Source organism: Phalaenopsis equestris, unplaced genomic scaffold, assembly GCF_001263595.1.
Source record: "Phalaenopsis equestris unplaced genomic scaffold, ASM126359v1 Scaffold000428, whole genome shotgun sequence".
Lineage (NCBI taxonomy): Eukaryota > Viridiplantae > Streptophyta > Magnoliopsida > Asparagales > Orchidaceae > Phalaenopsis > Phalaenopsis equestris.
In genome coordinates, this window is record NW_018164869.1 from 88,339 (window position 1) to 114,896 (window position 26,558).

At 33.8% G+C, this 26,558-nt stretch overlaps 2 protein-coding genes across 2 annotated transcripts in view; both read left to right on the top strand.

The window, feature by feature from the left end:
* Window positions 1-8,325, top strand: part of LOC110027418 (phosphatidate phosphatase PAH2-like) — a gene marked incomplete at its 5' end in the record, with an annotated part of 43,361 nt that extends 35,036 nt beyond the window's left edge. Inside the window, 2 exon segments of the mRNA XM_020728852.1 lie at window positions 6,498-6,594; window positions 8,010-8,325.
* An 11,797-nt stretch (window positions 8,326-20,122) lies between these two features.
* LOC110027367 (UDP-glucuronate:xylan alpha-glucuronosyltransferase 2) lies at window positions 20,123-23,876 on the top strand. The gene is given in 5 exon segments (XM_020728759.1): window positions 20,123-20,204; window positions 20,290-20,860; window positions 21,936-22,206; window positions 23,154-23,771; window positions 23,773-23,876. Coding segments are annotated over 5 exon segments (1,506 nt in total). The 5' UTR covers window positions 20,123-20,201; the 3' UTR covers window positions 23,816-23,876.
* Window positions 23,877-26,558: the final 2,682 nt, after the last annotated feature.

Genomic DNA, 26,558 nt, shown 5'->3' on the forward strand with positions numbered 1-26,558 from the left:
AAGTGCTAGAGGCTAGGACCAATATGTGGAACTTCAAGTTGAGCAAAGAAGAGTTTAGAATTTTTAATGGTGAGGGTTCCTTTTCTAGTTCTCTAGGAATAGTCAACAGGAAAATCCTATGGTTAGACCCTAGGCTACTAAAGAGGAAAGACTAGACCTCAACCAAAAGTGAGGTCAACACTCTATTAGAGCTCATTTATGTTCTTTTAATTAATTAATTTAAGATACTTGTATACATTCATAAATACTCAATTGCTAAATGAATAGTTTGTTGTTCGGTTTATTTGTGTTTATGAACACCATCGTTTAAAACTCGTGAATAAGCTTGATAATGAGCCCGATTAAGTCTTTTCCATGAATAATATCATTTATATTTTTATTTTTTAAGCTCAACAAGCTTTACTTGATACAACTTGTTTATTTTTTTAAAAATAGTTGTTTGTTTAAATACAATAAAGTCTGATTGTAGCTTGTTTATTTTTTTAAACAAGTTGCTTGTTAATGGGCTCAATAAAATATAACTAAAAATATAATTAAATTTAAATAAAATATGATTAAAAATTAATTTAATATTTAATAACTTTATTTATATTATCAAATAAAGACAATTACAAAATTAAGTTAAAAAAAACTTAATAAGAAAACTGATTTCAGACTTAATTTTAAATTTTATATTAATATAATTTAATGAAATTATAAGTTTCACGTGAAGCTTTGTACTAATTGAATAAATTAATTTAAAAATTAACAAATAAATTTATACTTAGAATCATAAACTTAAACTTTCAACTTTTAAAAGTTGGCTTTCTCATGAACATTTAAGCTTTTTAGTATTCAAACTTTAATGCATTTAGTCCCACAGCACCATGTGAGTTATGATTAGTGATGTTTAAATGCAAATTTGGATCCTTATTTCTTGATTTATTTATGTAGAAAGGGGTGTGATTGGGCTTCAAAAGGTGGAATTTTAAGTTGTGTTTGGAAGGCTATTTAAATTAAAATTTCATTTCTAATTTTTTTATACTAATTAAAAAATCAATAAAAAAGGGAAGATTTACATACAAATGATTCAATGCTTATGTATTTAGGTATCTAACACCTAAACTTCGACTTTTATACATGTAACATCTTATTGATATATGAAAAGATATATTTCACTTTTTGAAAATTAAAATAGTGATATTTTTGATGTGATAGGAAAGATTTGGATGGTATGTAAGTAAAATTTAGGTGTTATATATGTAAATATATTAAAATTGGGTGGTATGTATGTAAATGCCCATAAAAATTGTCAAGTGAAGATGAAAATGGATTACTTGAGCTGAGCTGTGCATGAGAGTTCACCTTGATATTTATTTAATCCCACATTATTGGGAGTAATAATTAGTATTTTTTTAAATAAGAAAAGGAAACAACTTCGATAGCACTATTTGTGCACTTGGGTGCTAAAATTGCTGGTTTGTTTTCAAAAAATGAGTTTTTCAACTATGTTTAAAAGTCTTTTAAAATTAAAATTTAAGTTCTAAAGCTGATTAAATTTTACGTTTTTTAAGTGTAAATTATTATTTTCTATTTTTCTTACCTTGCTTACTTAACAAGCAATTCAGACATGTTTAACATAACTTTAATGGAACTTAAATGAATTGAGCTTGCTTAGCATGTTGGTTTGCAACAGGGGCACAATGTTTATAAAATTTGTTGATATATTCATCTATTTTTTTCATACTCTTTATGTATCTTTTTTATATTTTTCTCGGGTATATATAGTGTTATTTACAATAAAACAATAAACAACAACATATATTCATCTATTTTTTTCATCGTGTCCTATTGAGTGTCATATTTTCATTTAATTCTAATAAATTAAGATCATTTTTTATACAATATGCCCAAGCATTTTTAGGTCTATCTCTGCCTTTCTTAACATAAGTAGAATATAAAACATCTACTCTCCTAATCAGATTATCAGATGGTCGACGTTTATTGTGACCAAACCATCTAAGACAACTCTCTCTATTTTTGTCCCCACTGGAGCTACACCAATCCTAGCACGGATATATTCATTTCGCATTTTGTCTCTAAGTGCAAAGCCACTCATCCACCTAGGCATTCTCATCTCGGCAACACATAACTTAGTTTTATGCTTCTCTTCAGCGCAACAGAGCATTGCAGGTCTCACCACTATCTTATAAAATTTTCCTTTCAGTCTAAGTGGTACTTTTCTATCACACAATAGGCCCGAAACATTCCTCACATTCGAAACATTCCTCCACTTCAACCAACCAACTTGAATTCTACTTATAACATCCCCATATATATCGCCATCACTTTGAACAACAGACTAGAGATATCTAATACATTCACATCTTTTAATAATTTGATCACCCATAGTTACAACTCTATCACTAGAGCTACTATTAAAATTACATTTCATGCATTCAGTTTTAGTTCTACTCAAATGAATGCCTATAGGCTCCAATGTAGACCACCAAAATTTAAGTTTTTCCCAAGCCTTTTCTCTAGTCTTATCCACGAGAATGATATTATCAACGAAAAACATACTCCAAGGTTCATTCTCCTGTAATTGTCTAGTAAGAACATCCATAACTAAAGCAAAAAGATATGGTCTTAAAGCCAATCCCTGATGTAATCCAACTGAAATAGGAAGATATTTTGTCAATCCTTCTATTCGAACACAAGTAATAACTCTAGTATACATATCTTTAATGACTTGAATATAAGTCATATAAACACTTTTTTTTCTCCAGAACTCTCCAAAGGATATCTCTTGGGACCTTATTGTAAGCTTTTTCTAAATCAATAAAAATCATATGATGATCCTCCTTATTCTCTCTGAACCTCTCCATCAAACCTCTCAATAAATGTATAGCTTCCATATTAGATCCGCCCAACATAAATCCAAATTGATTATGAGAAATCTTTGTAATATGTCTTAATTTATGTTCAATTACCCTCTCCCATAGTTTGCATGTATGACACATCAACTTAATTCCTTTAGAATTTGCACACTCTTGTGCATCCCCTTCATTCTTAAATGGGGACTAAAATACTCTTACTCCACTTAGGCATCTTTTCAGTTTTTAAAATAGTATTAAAGAGTTCAGTAAGCCAAGAAACTCTCAATTCTCTTATATATTTCCCCACTTCAATTGGGATATCATCACAGAATTTCTATCCTTGGTTTTCCTTAAAGCTTCCTCAACTTTTTTTTTTTACTCTGTGTGACAGTAAGAATGAAATATTTTATTATTATTAATGATATTAAGATCACTAAGGTTGATCGTATTTTCAAAAACTTTATTAAAAGTTTATCAAAATAACTCACCATTCTATGTTGAATATATTTTTCTAAGAAAAACACTTTTTGATTTTTATCTTTAATAGTTTTACTCGAGTTAAATCTTTACTTTTCTTTTCTCTTTGTTTGAATAGTATATACATGTATTTTTCAGCTTTTTAGTACCTAATCTATTATAAAGATCACTAAAAACATAATTTTAGCATCACAGATTGTTCTCTTAGGCTCCTTACGAACAATTTTATATTTTCCCAATTCTCTAAGCTTTTACCTTTAAACCAATTTATAACATAACTTCTTACATTTTATTTTTTCTTGCACATTATTATTTCACCACAAACTATTTTTATTTATAGAAACTTTTTCTTTTGATTCTCCGGGTACATCTTTTGTCACTTGTTTAATAGTGTTTGTTACTTAGAAACTTTTTCTTTTGATTCTCCGGGTACATCTAATTCTACGACAATAATTCTTAGTATTATTTATTTTACAACTCTTCATCTAAAAATTTAGAACTAATAATCAATGTTGAGTACTTAAATCCTCAGTTGAAAACAATCTTTACATTTTCAACGACATCTTATTCTCATAAGAAAATAATCAATTTGTATTTTATTAGTTCATTCTTATAAGTAATAATATGCTCATATTTTTTCTTGAATAAAGTATTATTTATAATATACAGGGAGAATTAGGACTTGGAATATTTGGAGCACAAAATGAGCTAAATCAACAGCCAAATACTCCGACGCCTATGGCTGGCACCTGAGCGCTTAGAGTACAACCTATACGTGTGAAAACCCATATAAGATGACATTACAACCCTTCGAGTCAAGTGCTCTAGCTCTAGAGGACAGTGTCATGCAACCAACCCAAATTAGTAGAAAAGACAGAGCAAGACCTCTTAGTGCTATTGGGCAAGTGCCACCACGCCATAGGAGCCAACCTCTCGACTCCTAATGCCATAATTTGATGAATCAGGGCAGGAAACTCAACAATCGATCCAAGCATTGTAGCTCATCGATAGCTCCGGTGTCTACTGGCCAACGCACCGACTCCTTACTAAAATTATATGGTTTCCGCGTTCTGGTGACTGTTGTGGCAATCCGATTGACATAAAAGTAAATGGAGACTATCTATCAAGGGAGGATCTCTGACATCATTACACTCGGGAGGAGTCTCCAAGGAGGAAGAGAGGGAAACTGAAGGACGAGTTCAGAAGACCAATTATTGTAGTATGAGAGTGGTTTCCTTTCATTTAGTGTGAGTTTGAGAGCAAGTTGTAATTGAGTGAGGAAGAGATTTTGTTTGGAGATCAAGAATTAGAAACAAGTCATGCATCAAAACTTGGTTTTTATTCCTTTATTTTGCGCCTTTGGTTTGATTTTTTTATTGTAAAGTATTTTTTCTTTCAGAATCATGCATAACATTTAAACTCTTTTAATCCTTTGTGTTGAAATTCTTTGAAAACTATAGGAATACATGTTAGAGATTTAAAATGTTTAAGAATTAAAGGAGATTGAGTCTTAGAATTAAAAATGTGGTAAAGTAAGTCATCAAAAATTGAGGTGAGTGCTCATATTTTTAAATTATAGTAATATTTTTGATTTATCTAACCTAGATGTATTAGACAATATTGGTTTTTATTTAGATAGATTGGCACAACAAATTACTCATGATTTTGTCTCCTCTATTGGAAGAAGTAGTTATATCGAAATGAATGAAATAGATTCTCTCAATATGATATGAATGTGAATGAAATGAATTATATAGAATGCTTACATGCACATGCTTGTGGTTTACACCCTTAGAATACTAATTAAAGATGCTAAGGTACATTTGCACATATACTAAGAACATGTTAATATTGAAGTACTTTGGATGACATACTTTAAAATATGCTCTTATGATAGATGTAATATATAAGTTATTGATAACATATGATATTATTGATTGAATGGTAGAATAATTAAATTTTTTTGTATGATCATGTTTGAATAAATAAATTGTCAATTGATATTATATTGATTTGTAGAATTTAAAAACATGCATATTATCTTTTAATTATTTAATATTACTCTAATTTTAGGGATATGAGTATTTATTAAGTTGTTGATAATTTAGAATAATTTAAACTAACAAATATTTGATAGAAAATGAATAGAAGAGAAGAAAATCATAGTTGCAGATGCGGACAAATGAGAACCATATTTGTATTTACAATTTTATTTTAAATTGATTTAGATTTTATTTTCTTAGTGGCTCTTTAGATTTATTATTTATTTCCCTTAGTAATAGTAATTAAAATTAAATTTTTTTATTTGACCATCTGGCTAATGTGAACCTCTATTACTAATTGTACCCAAAATATAATAAAATATTTGAACTGATTAATGTCGATTTTAATACATTATTTTAAAAGGAGATAGGGGAACGAAACCCTCACACATTATAAATCAAAATATTGTATTGCACATCTAATACTATGATTTTGCTATGCTCTAGATGAGAAATGTGATTGTTTGCATCGAACATGCATGACAAATAAAAATTTTTGAAGAAGCACATAATTAGAGGATGGATTTTGAGAGATTTTGGAATATTGTAGTAGATGCATATCTGGGTTGACGATGCCAAAGTGCAAACAAAGTAGAGATGCAAGCATGTATGTTTATCGATAGCAGTGGAGGCTTAGGAGATGGCTAAAGTGGGTAGAGTCCTCTGGTCTTGTTGGTGTAATTGATAGCATCTAAGGTAATAGAAATTGGTTATCAGAGCTAAGTTAGTGAACTAAGATCAAATCATGAAAAAAGAATTGGAACATGATATATAGAAGTTAAGTTTAGCTTGTGGGATGTGGTCGGTGAAATGCCTTGATCCATGTTAGCCATTGACATGGATTGCTCATTGTTTAATGTAACTTGATCAGCACTATTTTATGGAGTTAAGTGGATATTTGGTTGGCATCAGTTATGAAATTAGAAGTAGCATCCCTGTCAAGTAGACAAACGATGGTAGTTGGGGAGGGTTGGGCATACATGGCAAGAGTTCACGGTGTGGAGATTGTATTGAAGGTTGATATATTTTCTAACAAATTTTTGTAGAGTTCCCAACCTTGCCACAAATTTTGCATTCTATAGGTATTTGATTACAGCCTCGCTTACGTCCTCCTTTGTAGGGATTACATCCCCGAGCTGAAGTGGAGAAGAAATGATGCACTTGCCTTGGCCATGATTAGCAAACAGAGCCAAATGTGGTTGCAGTTTCGGTTCTATGTAAGATTTCCTTGCTACTTCATTGGTTGACTTGTTTCTTCACTACATAGTAATGAGTACAAATCATGAAGGCTAATGAGTTGTAGATTAGTCCATATGGCAGTCGTAAAAACTTTATAGCTTGGAGGGAGTCCATTCAATGTGTATAGTAGGATGCCTTCAGCATCTAATGCTGCCCTTGAGTCTGCAAAAGATCATATTCAGCTTTGATTTCTTAAAGTTATTATGCAATTATCGTTTAATTTTTGATAAATTGTTATGGAATTAATTTTTGAGTGGTATTGTGGTTTAACCATATGTCCACGCAAGACTCAAGTACCACGGGTAGAATAGAGGAAGATATGGTGGAGCATAGGGCAGAAGCCAAATTTTGATCTATAAAGAAAAAGCTATAGATTGGACATCGGTATATTGATAATAGAAACTTCATCAATAAGTGTTTGTTTTTATGTTTGCCATCAGAAACTTTAGTCGAGGCGGGATGGGTGTAGCACTCATTATGATGGGAAGGCCATTCTCTTGATTGGGAATGGTAGTTGCTTAGGTAGAAGAGTTGGTCACGATTGACAGGAATAAGTGAAGCTTGCAGATATGTAGAAGGAATCACATAAGGAATCAAGTAGCAGCGATATGGATAGATTTTTTTTAAATTTCTGCAAAGCAAAAAACTCTGATAACATGTTTTTAATCCAAGGAAGAAGAATATACAAGAGCGAAATGAGAATAACGTAACATGCTAGTTCTTCATTACTAAGATAGCGATATCTCTTATAGGAAACTCTTTATTCTTGTAAAATAGAAAAAATAGAGGTGGTTATAACCAGACAATTTGGATTCTTTGAAATATGCATTTGTATTAATATATCAAAAGAGATTACAAAATATGCAGTAAAAGAAACCTAACGAGTAAAAACATGGGCCCAGTCAAAATCAACCAAAGAGAAAAGGAAGTGGGAAGAGTCCACATTCCTAACAAAAACTATCATGTAAAGAGCTATGGGCACCAAAAGGAGGATGCAAGCAGTTGGTTGTCCCATTGCTTTGGGAAATGGAAGTTGTATGTACCGGTCAAATTTTCAAGAACATTGGAAGCGAGGATAGTCGGTGTGCCAACATTGATAGACAGTTTGAATTTAGTGGCGGGGACAAGCCCACAACCAGGATTAAAACAAGACAGATAATAGTGGAAAGTAAAGTAGCTTTTGATATCCCTTTATCTGTGATAATCGTGTCTGTTATTATCATTCACCTCATCGCGGTGAAAACTATTTGTAATCTTTCTGTTTTCATTTAGGTTGCTAGGTAGTTTGAATTGTGCCATTTCATTACATTATTCCCACTTCTTCTGTTTTCTTTTTGTTGTTTATTGCCTTTTACTTTATATCTAGTTTATGGCGTGTTATTATATTTTTCAGGTTAACGGCTTGTTGCTTGTCACGGTTATCAACCGGTCATTGTATATATTGATTAAATTGACGGAGCAACCAAATCTCGTTTCCTTTCTTCATGAATTTGTATAGTCCTGTTAATAGTTCTCCCATTTTCATTCTTGGTTATTATTAATATATTCCCCATTCTCTTCATAAAGAAAGCCTCAATGCTTATGTATATTTATTGCACGAACTTGATTAGATAATACAGAGCCTAATTTTGTAACAAACATTCTTACGACTGGTCAACTTCAGAAAATAAACGCATGGTACATTTCATATTTATGTTCAAAATTTTGTAGCGACATTTTAGTTTAATATGATGACAGTGATTTTCCATTCTCTTTTGACAACCTTGTTTCCTGGAAGTATGAAACTATTTGCAAGCATAATGGAATTATTTCTCTTGCACACAAAATAAAAAGGAAATAAATTATATAAAAAAGCTTCATTTGTCGATCGCAGCATTGTCAGTGAAGCCTTGTTGAAGCACCTGCTGATGCTAGTTAAGGTTTGGAGGGGCTTTCAAGTGGATCAAGCTAACTCATTTATGAAGTCAACCTTCTAATAATTTCAATGGGTATATGTTTTAATGGGATAATTTCAATCGGCTCATAGTTGGCCTATTAGCCCATTTATCATTTGAAAGTTTTATTGTTACCCTAGAAGTTTAAATAATTTTGAATAGATGGTTGAAAGAAATAATTTAATAAAGAAATAACTACCTTTTGCCGATAGACTACAGCCATTTGTTAATGTTTCCCAAGTGAAATTAATTTTATTAATTTTCATTTCAAATTTTTTTGGTAAGCCATTATAAGGAAGAAAATAATCTAAAATGATTTTCGAATTAAATATTTATGCTCAATATTACTCAAATAGGTTAGGTTAATTCTGGTTTGATTAAAAAAATGACCTCTACATTAAGTTTTATAGGAGATGTATTATATTTTAGTGGGTCTGAATGGATTTTATTGAACATCTCATGAAAGCAATCATAAACGTTGGTTTGTCGTAACTCATGACAGCTTTGTAAGGTTGGAGTTACATGGACCAAAATGAGCGAGAGAAGACTACTTGACACTTACTCTTGAATTTCATCCTTGTTTGCCAAAGTGGCTGTGATGCACCAACCTGTTTCTTGAAATATATCAATGTGGTAATTGCTGAATTCAAATTTATTTGCAGAAAACAGCTGATCCATAGAAATAAGATTGTGAAAAGAGAAAACAAGAGAGTTGTGTGATTCCCTATTATTGCCTAAAAGTATATAACTGGAGACATTCTTTTGCTAGGTTTTTCTTTTAAGCTTCTATTTAAAGTTAGGGTAAAGGCATAGCTCCGTAAGAAATATTACATTCAAGCAAAATGAACAAATTATATAATATTGCATTATAATAACTTACATAAAATTAAGATAACATAGCTATGGCTCTTAAACACGCATTAAAACTTTCTAAATATGAGTATACCTATGAAGTTGCTGGCCAACTTCCTCTTTCATTAGCCTAGTCCTAACGAGCTATATGCGAAAGCTCTCAGTAACTTTGTGCCTTGTCAACCCCTAAGATGGAGTAGATAAGGAAGTTTGAATTATTTGATCATGCTAGCAAGTCTAATTCAGTGAATTTGACTTCGCTATGTTAATGCTTTCTAGTAGGTCAAGTCAACTCGAACTGGAACTTAATGCTTTTGAGTGTAAATTAATAATTGCCACTGAAAACTTAAAAATTACAAAAAATTAATAAATGGAAGATAATTTTATTGATTCTGCCTAATTGCAACATGTTGACACATTGTTCCCTGTTTTATGTGGTATAGCTCAAGGTTACTAAGAACTAGATATCAAGATAGGTTAATCCATCAACATCTCTATTAGGAGCCCCAATAAAAGTCCCTTTAACTGACCTAACAACTAACCACTCATTGCTTTAAGCCATTCTCCAAATTAATATTCTCAAGTAATCTTCTCCTTTTTTGCAATCATGAGTTTGTTGTTGAAAGATGTTTAAAGTGTCCTAATTTATTTATTCATTTATTTGTTCTTCTTTTTTGACTCTAAAAGTCCTTGAAGGAAAGAGTTGGTACATAACGAGCATATCTGTGCTTCATATTGCCCTTCTGTTATAGCCATGACCATATGAATGGGGGCCACTAGAACTTGCTTTGGCCAACAACATTATGATAGCCTCATGTGGAAGCCTATGAATGAATGCTATGAAAAACATATTTAATAGATGAATCAATCAAAATGGAATAATTTTGAACTTTAACATTATGAACAAATCTCAGGTTTGTTCAAATCATTTGGTTAATATAACCAAGCATTTAACCATAAAAACTTATTTATCTGGTTCAAGAAAATAGTTAACAACTTCTCAGATACTAGTAATTTACAAAATTGCCAATTTTTTTGCAAACATATTGAGGAATGTTTTATCACTTTGGATAGATAAAATGTGTCCAGTTAGAGTGGAGCAATTGGAAATATACATTTTTGTGGATTTTATTATTTGGGAGGAGGGAGGATGGGGGCGGTGGAGCAGTATCATTAGGTACTATAAATGCCATAGTTTTTAGCATTAATACATTTGATTTAATTGAGGTTGTTATACAGTTCTAGTCATTGAAATTTCAAGACAGGTGGATTCCTTGGGGGATTAAGTTTGTGTTTAAGTGCTTTTATGCATGTTTGGCCAGATGCAAACTTTTCTAAGGTGTTTATACAGAAGAACATTAATACAGATTTATTAAACATGCATTTTCTGAAACTATTCTAACATTATGGATTTGGATTGCATAACCTAATATTTTGAGACTTGCATTTGAATTTCTTGGCTTAAGAGCATAAAAAGGTTTTAAAATTTTGTTATTTCATCATAATTTTGACTATGGGATGCCTTCAGTTTGTGCATTAAATACAAACATTGTGAGAATTGTGTGGCGCTGATAGTAATCTTCTTTGGTCTTTTTTGGCTTAGGGTCTGTTTGGGGCAGCTGCAGCTTATTGAATAGTCTGCTGATAAGCTAGGTGCGAGGGTTATTATAAATTTTAATTTTTTTGAAAAAATCAGACTGCTGCCAGAAAGCTTCCACCGCACCTATCTAGGTGCGGTGTGAAAACGCTACTTTCAGCGTTTTCAAAATGCATAAGCTGTCAAATGCAGTTTACCGCAGTTTACCCAAACAGGTTCAGGTGCGTTTTCAAAATGCCACCGCACCAAATAAGCTGCGCCTAACAGACCCTTAGCTTGTTAAATTGTGATGTTTCTATTTGTTGTTACATAGGATTAAATAAGATCATCATACATTTATATTGAAGCTTAGCTTCTTCACAATTGTGTTCATATACTCCTATAAATTGATGATTTCTAAGCACATGTCTTTTCAGCTCCTTACCGTTTTTTAATGGATTACATTAAGTTCGGCACACATACAAACGCATCTATTTTTAATTTAATCTTAAATTTATTTATAGGAGAAAAAATGGAAATAAAAGATGCATACATAACATAACTCATGAAAATAAAAGATGTATATATAACTCAAATTATTATATTATAATAAAAAATTTTAGAGTGTTTTTAAGATAATTTAATTGAAAAAATGGTGATAAACATGAAAAAGTTTTATTATGCTCAACTTTTTCTTTCATGATTAATAAAAATTAGGATGTTAAGCTTATGAAAATGTGCTTTTCAACTTAAGCAAGGCTATGTATTATTTATTAATTTGTGTTGCTTTTATAATTTGCAAATGTGATTCAAATATTGGTGTAGTTCTCACTTGCAAGTTTAAGCTTTTGGTTTGATAATATATGATCATTATTGTATTAGACACTAATTGATTCTCCTTTTAAACCACAATAGCTAACTCTAATAGGTGTGTATGCATTATGATATGTTAGACCAGTTCTAGCACTATTGACACTAGACTTGGGCATTGGGCGGGTGGCCCGATGGGCTTTCCATAAGCCCGCTTAGAATGGGCGGGCTTGGCTATGAAAAATAGAAATTTGGCAGGCTTGACCATCTAGGCATTGGGCGGGTGGCCTGATGGGCTCTCCATAAGCCTGCTTAGAAAGTGCGGGCTTGACTGTAAAAGAATAAAAATTTTGTAAGCTCGGTCTAGCAAGCTTATTTTGACTTAGTCAAAACCTGAGTGAACCCGACCCACCTAATAGCCAGGTCTCATAAGTACAGTTCAAGGCGGTTAGTTTGCTCCTTCCTCTTCTCTCAACCAAATCTTTCATATCACATAAAAATTATCACTTTTTAATTTATTTTAAAAATGGAAGACAAGTTCCATATATAAATAAGATGTTTAATATGTAAAAATTGAAGTCCATGTGTTAGATATGTAACAAATAGAAATTGATAAGTGGTATGTATGTAAATCTTTTTTTCTTTTTTGAGGTATTTTACTCAACTTCTTTGCATTTACATTTTGTATTTACATATAGAGATGTTCCGGGTTCAATATCTTACATATTCCATGTGCATACAATTGGTATTAAATTAATCAAAACGTATAAGAAAAAATTCTTACTTATAAAATCAATTTAAAACTCTTGCTGCATATCCTTTCATTTGTTCATATTAGTGAATTTTGTTAAATATTCTATATAAAAAAATGTGATTCGAGAGAAAATATTTAGAAATTTATTAGTTATTTATTTTTTAAAAATAATAATAATACACAAGCAATTAATTAAAATTATAGAATTATTTTTATTTAAAAAAAAACTAATAATTTAGTGACTCATTCAAGTTAAAATTAAGCAAAATTATCAATGGATGGATTTTGGTCAGCAATTAAAAAGCGATGATTCAACCCTTCATTAAGTTCTTGATTAAAACAATAATATAATCCACTAGACTTGATCAACGAGCTGAAGGTTGACAAGAAGTAAAATCCAATCCAGCTACTTATTATCACTGTTTTGTTAGGTGTTGCTTTCACGTCTTGCTGATCTCAGGTCTAGCTTCTCCCTCCTTCCCTCCCAGCTCTCTTTTCCGGACGATATTGACTTCTCACCCAACTCCATTGAAGGAATGGGGAGAATGCTATCTAGTCCTGTCGTTAATTATTTCAATTAGTGCTTTAAGTTGTTTTTAATTGTTATTAGGAGATACACATTTATCTAACATTAACTTTATAATCATGAAAGTTGTTTTAAATAATATAAAATTTATTTTAATTAAATAACTGTGATGATCATTAAATTTATTCTGATTAAATGCAACTTTGGTGTAAATTTGACATTTTTATTGTTTAAGCGGGCATTTGTTTGGGACTTTGGATGTATTACGATTTGTTTGGATTTATTGATGCCTGCAATGTAAAAATAGGGAAGACAAATTGGTGTTGTGGTAGGAAATAAAATTAAAATGGAAATATGATACAAATACAAATTTGGAGTGACTTGTGAGGTCAGTCCTTTCTACATTTATTGACATGTGTACACATAAAATTGTGTCAGCACGAATCTCAAAGTAGATGGGCGGCTTAGGAAGAAGATGCGGATGATCGAGCGTACCCTTCGACGATCGCTTCTAGACGAGTATTGGCGAAGAAAACACCTTATCTGAACGATCGACAGAAGATGCCAAGAGAAAATCTTGTAGAGCAATATGAGGCCTTAGGGACGATCAATGTGAAGCGATCATTTGGACTATATATCGATCGAATCAAGACTTGTCGGGCGATCGACGACCCTTATCGATCAAATCGGCCCCGGTTGTGTTATATGCAAATAACTCTGTAATTACCAAAAAGCCCCCTGAAAAGTTAATAATGAGAGGGCTAATACTTAATTTTGTAGTATTGGGACCTAGACCTATACATAAGGGTCCATATTTTGAATGAATGACACATTTGATCTGTCTCCTACTGTTGTCTCTCTTTCTCTGTCTCTCTTTCTCTCTCCCTTAATCACTTCCTAATAGCATTAGAATATTAAAACCTAGACCTATAAATAAAGGTCAATATCATCAATGAGACACACGTTTTTTTTTTTCTATCTACTACTGCTCTCTCTCTCTCTCTATTAGCCACTTCCTAATAGAATGTTTCATTCTTTAGGTGTGTTTCCAGGACATTCTTCGATTCAACATCCTTTAAGGTGTGGTGAGCGTTAAAACATGTCATCAACAAGAAGAGAAGCCCAACAACAACAATGAGGAGAGTCTAGTTGGAGGAATGAAGGAGAAACAACATGCACCCAAGAGTTTATGGAAAAATTTGTCCAACAAGGCCCACAAGGTTTGAGAACTCAGATCACCAAGTAGATGTCAGGATAGTTCGCAGAAGTCCTTAGGGCGATCGCTACACTAGCAGCTGCCCCAGTTCAAGGAGAAGAGCCAGCATGACAAGAAACACTCAACCTCTCTCAAGAGGAACCCGCGAGCCAATAATGGAAGGAAGGTGGTCCACTTGCAGGAATAACCCAATGACAGTCTATATCAAGACAGCGACGGATCTGCCCCATGGAGGAGAGAAATAGGCCCGTGTGGACTGGGGTACAGAGGTAACTGGAGAACACTTTCTCCCTACATGTCTCCGGAGTTGAACCCCTAGAGAAGTTCAAGATGTCGGTCTTGGAAACGTATAAAGGACAGTCAAATTCCAACGATTACTTCAAGTCTTTCGAATCATCCAGATGCCTGTTGAAATTTTATGATGGTGTAAGCTCTTCTTCATGACGCTGAGATCAGCAACACTAAGGTGGTTCGACGAATTTCCCGTGAGGCAATCAACTATTTTGTAGAGTTTAGAAGACTTTTTATCACAGTTCGCCAGTGCCTTAAGGCTTAAGAAGAGTGCACGGTCTCTGTGGCAGCTGAAGCATTGAGCTAACGAAGCTTACGATTATTTATCGCATGATTCCAGAGCCAAACATTAAATGTCAAGGACTTAAAGCCCAACAAGGCCCAGGCTGCATAGACGCAAGGAGTGAGGTTGAAGAGGTTTGATTTCGACACCAAACTAGAAGAGCCACAAAGCTTAGTCGAGCAGTTGGAGATGACCGATAAGTATATCGCTGCCTATGAGAATGCCTCTGAGCCCATCGAACAGAGGCACCAGAAAAGACCACCACAAGACAACAGAGGACAACCAGACAATGCGCACGACCGTACAACCACCCTCGCTATGAAGGTCACCCCTATAATTGATACTACCCAAAAAATGTGCAATTTTATATATACATTTTATGCTTAAATTTGGTGATATTGCAATTTAAATAAGGATATTTTCATGTTTTGTTGCATGTATATTGATTTTAGGCTTTTTTAGCAAAAAAGAAGAAATTTGGAGTCAAAGTGAAGCTTTTCAACATTCTGGCGCCAGAGGTGTCATTATACAGAGAGCTGGAGCCAGAAGCGCTATTTTACAGAGAAGAGGCAACAAAATTGGCGCCAAAGAAGCCAAAATCCAGAGAACAGCGTGAAACTTCAATACACTGGCGCCAGAGGTGCCAGAGACGAATTAAGATGAAGTAAGACGGTTATTGACTATTTTTGAGCGGTTCTAGAATGTTCCAATCAATTCAAACGTTTCATGGAGTGATTCAATGCATCTAGACACTTTGGAAAGACTCTTGAATGAAGAGAAATGTCTCTTGGATGAAGGTTCTTGTTTCTTGATGTGAAGGGACTTGTCCCTTGGTGTCAAAATGTATTCCTTTTGAAAAAAAAGAGGGAATTTTGAATTCTTTTTGAAAGGAATGCTGGCCCCAATTAAAAAGAGGAGCCTAGTGAGTCTTGCGGGAGGTTTGGAGGAGAGGTCTAAGGGTGGCATAAGAGAGAGTTGTGGAGAGAGTTAGGTTTTTCTTCTAGAGTTGTAAGAGGAGAGAGAATGTGAGAGATTTCTTTTTCATTACATTTATAAGAAAGAATTGATTATGATTGTAAAGAGAGAAAGTGCTTAAAAGGGAACTTCAAGAGATTTGCTTGAGAAGGAGTGTGAGATGAGTTGTGTTCTTTCCTTTCTTTGTTTTGTAAACTTATTTTTATATAAAAAATCTATGTTTTGTTATATCATTCTCATGAATTCTGAGTAGTTTTCTTTATCCTTCTTCATACAATCATATATGGTTTTGTGAAGAATTAATTTTGTTATGTTAGGTTTTAAATGTCGATAAATTGTGATGATTCGAACTCTGATCTTCATTTACTTTTCGATCTTATCAATTAAAATGTTAAAATTTGTTGAGAAACATAAGATCCGAAAGGACTATGCTTTCTACAACAAGATAAGAGTCACATTTAATTTCATGAGTGAGAATATAGTCCATGGGATTGAGTGCAAATAAATAGGTAAATATGTTTTGATGGACGCAAAATTAATGATTTTGGGGTGACAGACTAAAATTTCCAATTTGGTCTAGTTGTTTGTAAACTAAAGCGAGATTGTTAATCTGCTCTGGAGTGGCAGCCATTATCCTCTCAAACTAACCACAAATTCAGAGACCAAACTCTGGATTAGTCAATGTTCTTTATGCACTCTCAGGGGGTAAAAAATATGATTGCTCCTATTTGACACAATACAATTTTATATATAATTATAAATGATTTTAATTACTTCACAATTAATAAGCTCATTGTAAAGAGGAAGGATGTTCTCTTAAATTTGAACTTTCATTACAAAATTATGTTTAGTCCTAATAAGTTTATTGTTGAAGTTTAGAAAATGGTTTAGTTAACTTAGTTCTTTTAACTGCATTTTGTTTAGCATACATTAAAGTTACTTTAAATTTGTTTTGCATACTTAAATTTTTATAATTTGAACATTGTGTTTTACATTATAACCATAAGAATTTCCAACTCTCTGTGGGATCGATACTTAGGACTCCATTAAGGCCCTTTAAGGCCCTTTATTACTTCCTTTATTACTTGAGCGATACGTATACTTGCGTTATTATTACGGGTTGACAGCTTATCAATTTTAAAATATAAAACTATTTATACTGAAGTTATTTTTATTGTGATTAAACAACATATATATTATTTGTGTTGTCATGTGTGTATTGTAGTATGAAATATGTTTACAACACACCACAAAAACTCCGCATCAATAATTACTCCAACCAACGTCGCGAAGACCAGAGGCGACGGATCAAGGCCTAGAACCACTGATCATCATGCCATTGTGAACACCCCCAGTATACTCATGGGCTCCTCTGTGAAACCCCACTTAGGGTATTCATGGCAGAAATAGTGGTCGCCACCCACTATAAGAAGTTCTTAAGGAAAGCAACGTCGATGAAGGCTGGAGCTTTTTTTCAGGATATCATAAAATATTGTAAGTACCATAGAGATCACTGACACGACACAGAAGAGTACAGACACCTGCGAAGCCTGATCGAGGAGTTGATCAGAGAGGAGAAATTGAACGAAGTTTTCGCCCCTGGAGCCGCACCTAAAGGCAAGGCTCTCGTAGGAGGAGCGATCGACAGGCCCATAGATACCAATGCTATTCACATTGCAGGGTACGTGCCACAATCTTTGGAGAAAACGAGTCACCCAGGCGATCGACAACCCTTATCAATCAAATCTATTTCTGATCTTATTATATGCAAATAACAATGTAATTACTGGAAATCTCTCCTGAAAATTTAATAATGAGGGGGCTAATATGTACTTGTGAAATATTGGGACCAGATCTATAAATAGGGATCCATATCATGAATAAGACATGCTTCTTTTTGGTCTGTTTTCTGCTCTCTCTCTCTCTCTCTCTCTCTCTCTCAGCCACTTCCTTATAGAACTTTTCCCGGACATTCTTGAATTCAATAATTTTTTTTCATTTATAGGTTTAATTATAATAATTATAATTAGCTTCGAACATTATAATGCTATAGCGATCATAATTATATAGTATGATATATATTTAAAATGAATATTAGAATTTTGCACCATACTTGTCATCTTTGGAGCAAGGGATGTTATTCCTTAAAATCACCCCAAATTCAGTAAAGTTGGAGCAACTAAAATCAAGAAAAAGTTATTATTGGAGGTAAAGCAAGCCCAAACTTCGATAATATTGTAGTACGAGAAAAAAAATCAATAGAGGTCTAATTTGAGAGGAATTCTAGTTGTATATTTAAAGTAGCATGAGATCTAAACATATTATTAAGCATATATTATTATTTGGATAATAATATTTTCTTAGCTTCTTATATTCATAATATTTTAAAATATATCTAAAACTTAGAATTTCTAGGAAATAATTCCTAGTTTAGGGTTTAGAAAAAAAAAATATTTTTGTTTGAAGTCACATATACATTTAAGTTACACTTCATCACACCTATTATCTATATGACCAAAAGACAATTGTGCTGGGCTAATGGGATCCAAGAAGACATTTTGTACTTTTTGGCTCAATCCACCAAATCAAGATCAACCAGCAACCGAGTACGAACCAGCAACCGAGTACGAACGACATAATGTGAGCAACTAAGCATGAGTTGTCGAGTATGAGCAGTCGATAAAAAGGATGTCGCTTGCACACCGTCAGAGAAGGACTCACTCAACAATTTCACCTAGGATCACTTTGTCATCTGGAGTCCTCCATTAGATAAAAGTCTACACACTCCACGGGCGAGTTAGCCTTAAGGGATGTAAGAAAATATGTATAAATCATGTATAAATCAAAATTCATCATTTTTAATTCTTATAAACATATGTATATAATCCTACTTATATATTTATAGAAAGATTATTTTTGTGTAGGGATGTAAGAAAGTCAAGCCGAGCTGACTATGTCGCGTATTGCACTTGGCATGATCATAATATAAGTTGTTCACGTTTAACTCGAGATCGAGCTGAGCTTTAGATATATGTTCCTATTCCGTTTGTTTAATTTTAGATAATCACACTTAATCTGAATTTGATAAATTTATATTCATTGAACGAGTTAATAAATAAACTAAAAATTTAAGCAAATATTTGGTATTTCATATAAAACTATTACGCACCATGCTTATAATCTAAATAAATAAATGCTTAGTATTAATTGAGCCGAGTTCGAGTTTTTCATGAATACACTTGTTCATTTACAGTCCAATCTTTGTGATTCAAATATGCAATCTCAACGCCCACATCAACAAACCATGCATAATTGCATTGACATTCAGTGGTAATTAGAATAATATAAAATGATATATATATTGTTAACATGCCCATAGAAGAAGCCACTAATTTCTTCTTTAAAATGAATTCCACATTGAAGAATTTGAGCCCAACGCAAAATCCTAATTAAGAGCAAAACATACGCAAAAGAAAAATGAAATCTTGGAGTAGCAAAAGGATAAAATCCGCAGCACTCTAACAATCGGAAAAATTTTCCATCCAAACTCCGGACGGCTCTACACTTACTTCGTCACGTGTGCTACATTACCGAGGTTATTTCGGAGTTATTAAAGTGGAACCACAGATGTTATTTTGAGGTTAATATGAAGTTATTGAAGAGAAGCTCATATATTCAACTTCAATAACCCAGAAATAAGCCCAAAATAACCTTTGTTGTTTCACTTAAATAACCTCATTTCGGGGTTATTTTTGGGTTATTTCAGGGTTATTGAAGTAGAAACACAGAAGTTATTTCAGAATTATTGCGGAATTCGCGGTTCCACTAATATTTTTTTAGATGAACCCAATATAACATACTTGACGGTATTTTACTGAGAGTCCGCACTTAGAGCTACGTATAGAGTAATTTTTCACAACAAAAAAGAAAAATGGCGCCAATACTAAGCCACCCTTTGCTTTCTCCTATTCCTTACTCTTCTTACCTACCTCCCAACCACCAGAAGAGCAGTCTTCTTCATTTTACCTCTTAATTTAATAACCTTTCATGCAGAAATCCTCCATCTTCTTTCTCTCCAAACATTCAAAAAACAAAGGAAAACAGCAACAAAAATTCTCAAAAACAGGGATATATAACTCCTCACCTTCCTCTCCAACCTTCTTCTCAGTTATACTCTTCTGTTATGGCTATGGGAGAAATGATGAAGGCTGCTGCTTCAAAAACTATAGTCATCAAAATCAACCTCATCTTCCTGGCCTTCTTCCTCACCGCCTATCTTGCCCTTCTTCTTCAACCTTCAACTGATTATCAGCACAGAGCAGCCTCCATTGTTCGTTGCACTCTTCTCAATTGCCATGTCAAGAAGGTATGGTGAGTACCAATCCTAGGAGCCGTTGTCCTACAGTTTCCATCCAGATTCAACCATTTTAGTCATAAAAAAACTGATTTTTTTCAGATTGAAGATGGCAGAGGAACGAAAATTCCCAGCTTCTTTACCAAACTGCCAGGGAACAGCAGCATAGCATTGGTGAACATTGGGGAAGATGAGTTGTTGGATTGGAAAGCTCTCGGGGAGGCAACGCCGATCGAATTCGAGCGAGTTTCAGAGAATTTAGAGTGGAAGGATTTGTTTCCTGAATGGATAGATGAAGAGGAAGAGAATGAAGGGCCTTCCTGCCCTGAGATACCAATGCCTGATTTCTCTCTGTATGCTGAATTCGATGTGGTGGTGGTTCGGCTGCCTTGCCGGCGGCCGGAGCCAGGGTGGAACAGAGATGTGTTTAGGCTGCAAGTGCATCTCGTCGCGGCGAACTTGGGGGTGAGGAGGGTGAAGAGGGGTGGGGGAGGGGAGGTGAAGCTTTTATTTTACGGCGGTTGCCGGCCGATGATGGAGGTTTTCAGGTGTGATGATATGGTGGCGAGGGAAGGGGAGTGGTGGTTGTATGAAGTGGAGGCGGGAAGGTTGGAGGAGAAGGTTGCAATGCCTGTAGGATCTTGTAAGCTGGCTTTGCCATTGTGGAGGGAAGGTATGTTCTTTTATTTTTGTGTTTTTGTTATTATTATTATTATTATTATTATTATTTAATTTGGTTTTGTTCTTTGCAATTTAATCCATGGGTTGATCAATTTATGCATCAAATTTTAAATTTGGCAAAAAAAAAATATATATATATGAATTGATTCTGATTTAGAGAGATCATGAGGAAATTGGTATGGTGTGGGATCTGTCAATCATGATTAATTGTTGATAATTAAGAAAAAAAATTATGATCATTCAAAAATAGGCAGAATAAATGAACAAGACCAATATATATTTGAAGAACTTGAACATACTGTATGTAGGGCTGTCAAAACGGTTCGTTAAGAAGCTTGTGTTCGACTTGTTCGGTAAGTTAACGAGCCAAACACGATATTTGTTCGTTCGTGTTCAGCTCGTTTTGGCTCGAAATACTACTAATCAATTATATATTTATCTTTGATGAGTAGTATTTTTAAAAAAAATTAATTGACTACAAGGCTACAAAAATTTATAATCAATTAAGTATTAATGAAGAAAATAGAATAAAAAAATATTAAATTAGATTCAAATGATGCTTTAAATCTTGCCCCAATCATTAACATCTTATGGACATCTTATGGTTACGTGATTAGGATTGTCAAAATGACTCTTTGTTCGTGAACGGCTCATGTTCGGCCCACTAAACAGACGAGCCGAACAAAGACACACTTTTTGAGCTCGAAATATAAACAAGCCGAACACGAGTGTGAGTGTAAGAGAAATGGAGGGCTTCTAAATATTTTTTGATATTTCCCCAAAAAAATAAGTTATTTTCATATAAAACCCTCAAATTGTGGACGGGCCATATCGGACAAAACACTATTCATCAACTAATTGTAACGTGTACATAATGTAGCTGAATTGCTTACAATTGTTTTTAAAAGAAAGCAATTTCCAAATATTTTTAGGGGTAAGATTGGTATTAGTATTTTATAGGGAGAATTATTCATGTATATTATTGAAATCATGTACATTAATAAACATACATCTAATTATGGCAAAGTTAACCCGATAAATGGCAAAATGAGCGTGCTGCACTGCAGGAAGCATTAATGAAGAATTCGACCTGTCGAATCTGACGACCTCTACGAGCATCTCCGGCCGCCGGGAGGCATATGCGACGGTGATCCATTCATCGGACGCCTATGTGTGTGGGGCCATCATCTTGGCGCAGAGCATCCGGAAGACGGGCTCAACAAGAGATCTCGTCCTCCTTCATGACAAGTCCATACCAGAGGCTAAGCTCAGAGGCCTCGCCGCCTCCGGGTGGCAGCTCCGGCTAATTAACCGCATCCGTAACCCAAGGGCTCAAAGGTTTGCTCCGGCTCCAATAATATCATTGCCCTTTTTTTTTTTTCGTTTTTTCTTTCTTTTGAGGTCATATTGTATTAAGGTCATAAGTCCCTTCAGGTCACATGTTCGAATCCTCTTCTGACCAATTTGTCAGTAGTGAGGGCGGTTTCTCGGATAGCTAGAAACATAAGAATGGTTGGGGGCTGGTGTAATAACCTCCAACCATTCTTTTTAAACTAACTAACTATATATATATATATATGGTACGCACAATAAACATAGAATGATGAGCAACAAATTGGACAAAGTGGAGTAATTATGAGGTTGATCATCTAGGGCAACTAAAGATCCCATGATCTGATTTCAAGAGAGCTAGTCAGCTCAAAAATTATTTGAAAAAAATTTGATTTAAAATTTTGGCTCGTGGCATGACTCATTTATTACAATTTGATATCAATTCGAGCCAAAATTCAAATCAATTTTTGACCATTAACAATCTTCAAGCTAAATTCACAGTATGGCTATAAACAATCTGATTTTGAGCTGAATTTGGGTCGGCTTGAAAAAGTTTTGATCTAAAATTTAATAAATATGGATTTATGTTAGGAAAAAAACAGAATGTGAGAAAAAATAGATAGAACATGATAAAAGTTGGTTTAACATAGTGTTAGATTTAAGGTTCAAAACATAAACATTTTATGTTTTGACTAGATTTAATCTAGATCATTTTGTTAAATCCGCCGGTTAATAGGGAGAATTTTACGTCTGAACGGTCAACCGTCAGACACTACATCCCCATACACATAAACGTCACGCGACGTGATGTGAGCTCGGCGGTTGTGATGTCCGTCTGACCGTAATACTCCAGACGTAATACTTTTTCGTCAATAGGTGCTACCAAAGACCACCTAATAGTCTTCCTTTCTAAAACTTGAGATGAGAAGCTAATTGACCGACTCTGTTTGAAGATACACATACAACGAATACAACTACAGCAAATTCCGGCTCTGGCTTCTAGCCGATTACCACAAAGTCGTTTTCATCGACGCCGACATCATCGTCCTCCGCAACCTCGACCTCCTCTTCTCCTTCCCCCAATTATCCGCCACCGGCAACGACGGCGTCATCTTCAACTCCGGCATCATGGTCCTCCAACCCTCCCTCTGCACATTCAAAACTCTCATGAAAAACCGAAAGGAAATCATCTCCTACAACGGCGGCGACCAGGGTTTCCTCAACGAGATCTTCGTCTGGTGGCATCGCTTGCCTCGCAGAGTCAATTTCCTCAAAAATTTCTGGTCCAATGAAACCGCAGAGATCACGATGAAGAACCATCTCTTCGCCTCAGATCCGCCTGAACTGTATTCCATCCATTACCTCGGGTTGAAGCCATGGCTCTGCTATAGAGATTACGATTGTAACTGGAACGTGGAGGATCAGAAGGTTTATGCGAGCGATTACGCTCATCGGCGATGGTGGCGTGCGCATGACGAGATGGACGACGGGCTCAAGGGTTTCTGCGAGCTATCGAAGGAGAGGAAGGAGGATTTGGAGAGAGATCGGAAGAATGCGGAGGAGTTAGGGTTTAGATTGGAAGATTAATATTGCCGACCGGAGGATGAATGTGTGAGATTGGGATGCATTTTTTTGGAAAAAGAGAAATTAAATTAAAAATTAGATTTGTTGATTTAGTTTTATGTCAAGATGAGAAGATATATACACATATAAAAATAGAAAATAAATACATCAAAGAATAGGAGAAAAAATTGCATACGTCACTAGATTACAGGGAGGGTATTGGAGGTTATATCCGCGTTATACACGCTATAATCTTCTTGTAACATACCTGTATCTTCTAGTAAGTTCTGCAGTTCCGAACTTTTGTTTTAGGTTATTGGTAAGTTACAGGGAAGTTATATGACGTCTAATGCGGATAAAACCCCCCAATACCCTCATTGTAATCTAGTGACGTACGCAGCTCTGCGTAGGTCTTACGTACGCATTTTTTTCTCAAGAATAGAGGATATAACTTGCACAAAAATAAATCTTTGTTATTAGTGTCTGTTTCTATTCGAATTAATATCCTCTATTTTTAGTATTTATCTTTTAATTTTGATTGTTGATTTTTTTCAACTTGATATAAAATGTATCTACATTTTTTATATAGTTTTTTGAGTTATTTGAAGTGAAATTATTAGTTTGAACTGAGCTGATGAAAATTGGTTTAGCATTTTGATCTGAATTCATATTTATGAATACAAAACAAAATACGGAGCTAAGGAGCATGAGCTTGGATAATCTAATTATGTCTCCAATGGAGGAGGTATCCCTGTCTGTTCAAATTTGTTTGGTGTTTTTTTTCTTTTTGTGTGTAGATCTCCTTATTCTTTGTTATAGATCTAACTAGGGCTGTCAAACGGCCCGTTGTTCGCGAACAGCTCGTGTTCGGCTCGTTCGCTAAGTTAACGAGACGAAGCCGAACAGTCGTTCGTGTTCGGCTCGTTTTGGCTCCAAATACTACTAATCAATTATATATATATATATTTCTAGAGTAGTATTTTTTTTAAAATTTAATTGACTACAAGGCTAAAAAGATTTATAATCAATTACAAGTATTGATGAAGAAAATAGAATAAAAATTATTAATTTAAATTCAAATGATTTTTATATCTTATCCAAATCCTTAACATCTTATGGCTACGTGATTAACGTTGTCAAAACGACTCTTTATTCGTGCATAGCTCGTGCTCGGCTCACTAAGCAAACGAGCCGAACACGAACACACTTTTTGAGCTCGAAATATAAATGAGCCGAACACGAAAGCCTCGCTTACACCCCCTACAACCAACTAGTTTATCCATGGAATGAAAAAAACGTTGAATTAACTGAAGATGTGTGTATCTATATATATCTATATATATATATATATACTCAGGAAGGGGCCAAGGGACAAATCGTTAGGTGCAGCAACCAGCAGGTTTGAATGATTAGAATGAAACGGCTGACCTAGAGTCCTGAAGTGCCTTTAAAACATAGAAAATTGAACGAAGTACTGCCACTTTAGGGGGGTTAATTCACTTAATATTGTAGGTACTTTTTCCTTTTAGTAAAGTCTCTATAATTGAAAAAGATTATTGTACAATTTTATTCCTTTTGCAAAAGAAATGAATGGAGTTTTGAGTCAACCTAACAAAAGAATCAATGGGATTAGAGAATCCCCAACTAAATGTAGCTCAAGGTACAATATTTGTTTGGGGGGAATTTACATGCGTGCCACGGAATTCTTATGTATTTACATATCTAACACACAAAGTTTCTTATTTACAAACATATCACTCAAATCTTTGGCACTACATCAAAATTACCAAGGTTGTTAAAACAAGACAGAACCGGCGACTTGGACCATTAACCGGTGGGGCAAACTGTCAATCAGGAATGACGAAAATCATACAACTAAATAAGGAGTTTTTCATAATTAGGAGGTTTCTTATTTAAATTATTTTCAATATCTTTATTCTAATTTATTTCCTTTTCGCTGAATATTTAGATCAGAAATATGTATTGTTAAGTTACCTAGAATAGATTATACAGAATATTTTGTACCTAAAATAGATTGAAATATTATTATTTATTGGAATGAAAGCAATGGGAAAATAAGGGAGTCTATTCTGAATTCAGCCTATTTTTCTTAAAACTTTGATACGACCGGTTTGAATGCTATAGATAACCGAATTTTGATTAACCAGAATTGTACCGGTGATAATCAGGGTCGAACCGATCGCCCGCTAAACTAGCTGTAGCTTTTAATAGTCGATTTTTTTTTTTCAGATTGCATTATCTTCTTTTTCATGAATGATTTGGGGGAAGAGGAGAATATAAAAATTGTTTTATATTTTTATTTAAAACTATAATGTATTTTTGGGGCGATCATTATTATTTTCCGCAAAAAAAAACTGATAATTAGTTATTTACTTTAACTTATTTGATTTATTATAAAAAAAATATGACTGTTATATAAATAAATTTGTGTAATTAAAATGAAGCAGTGCATTAGAGGAATGTAATGTTTCGCTTTATCCTCCTCTTTGGATAGTGATATTTGATATTATAAGAGAAATGTAAAAAAGACGTGTCTTTCAAGTTTTGTTAGGTTTTAAATTAATCCTAATTTTCTCTCATTTACATTTTACTTTTAGATTATCAAAGATTGAAGGAAGGAAAAAACAAATAAAAGATTTCAAAGAAAGCTCATCATTATTTTTTTTTGAATTTTGCTACAAATATGAAAGTAGTCATTTAAATATTAAATATTTATATATTTAAAATTATTGAATCTATTTTTATGTTTTTTATATTTTATAATGCAAATTTGA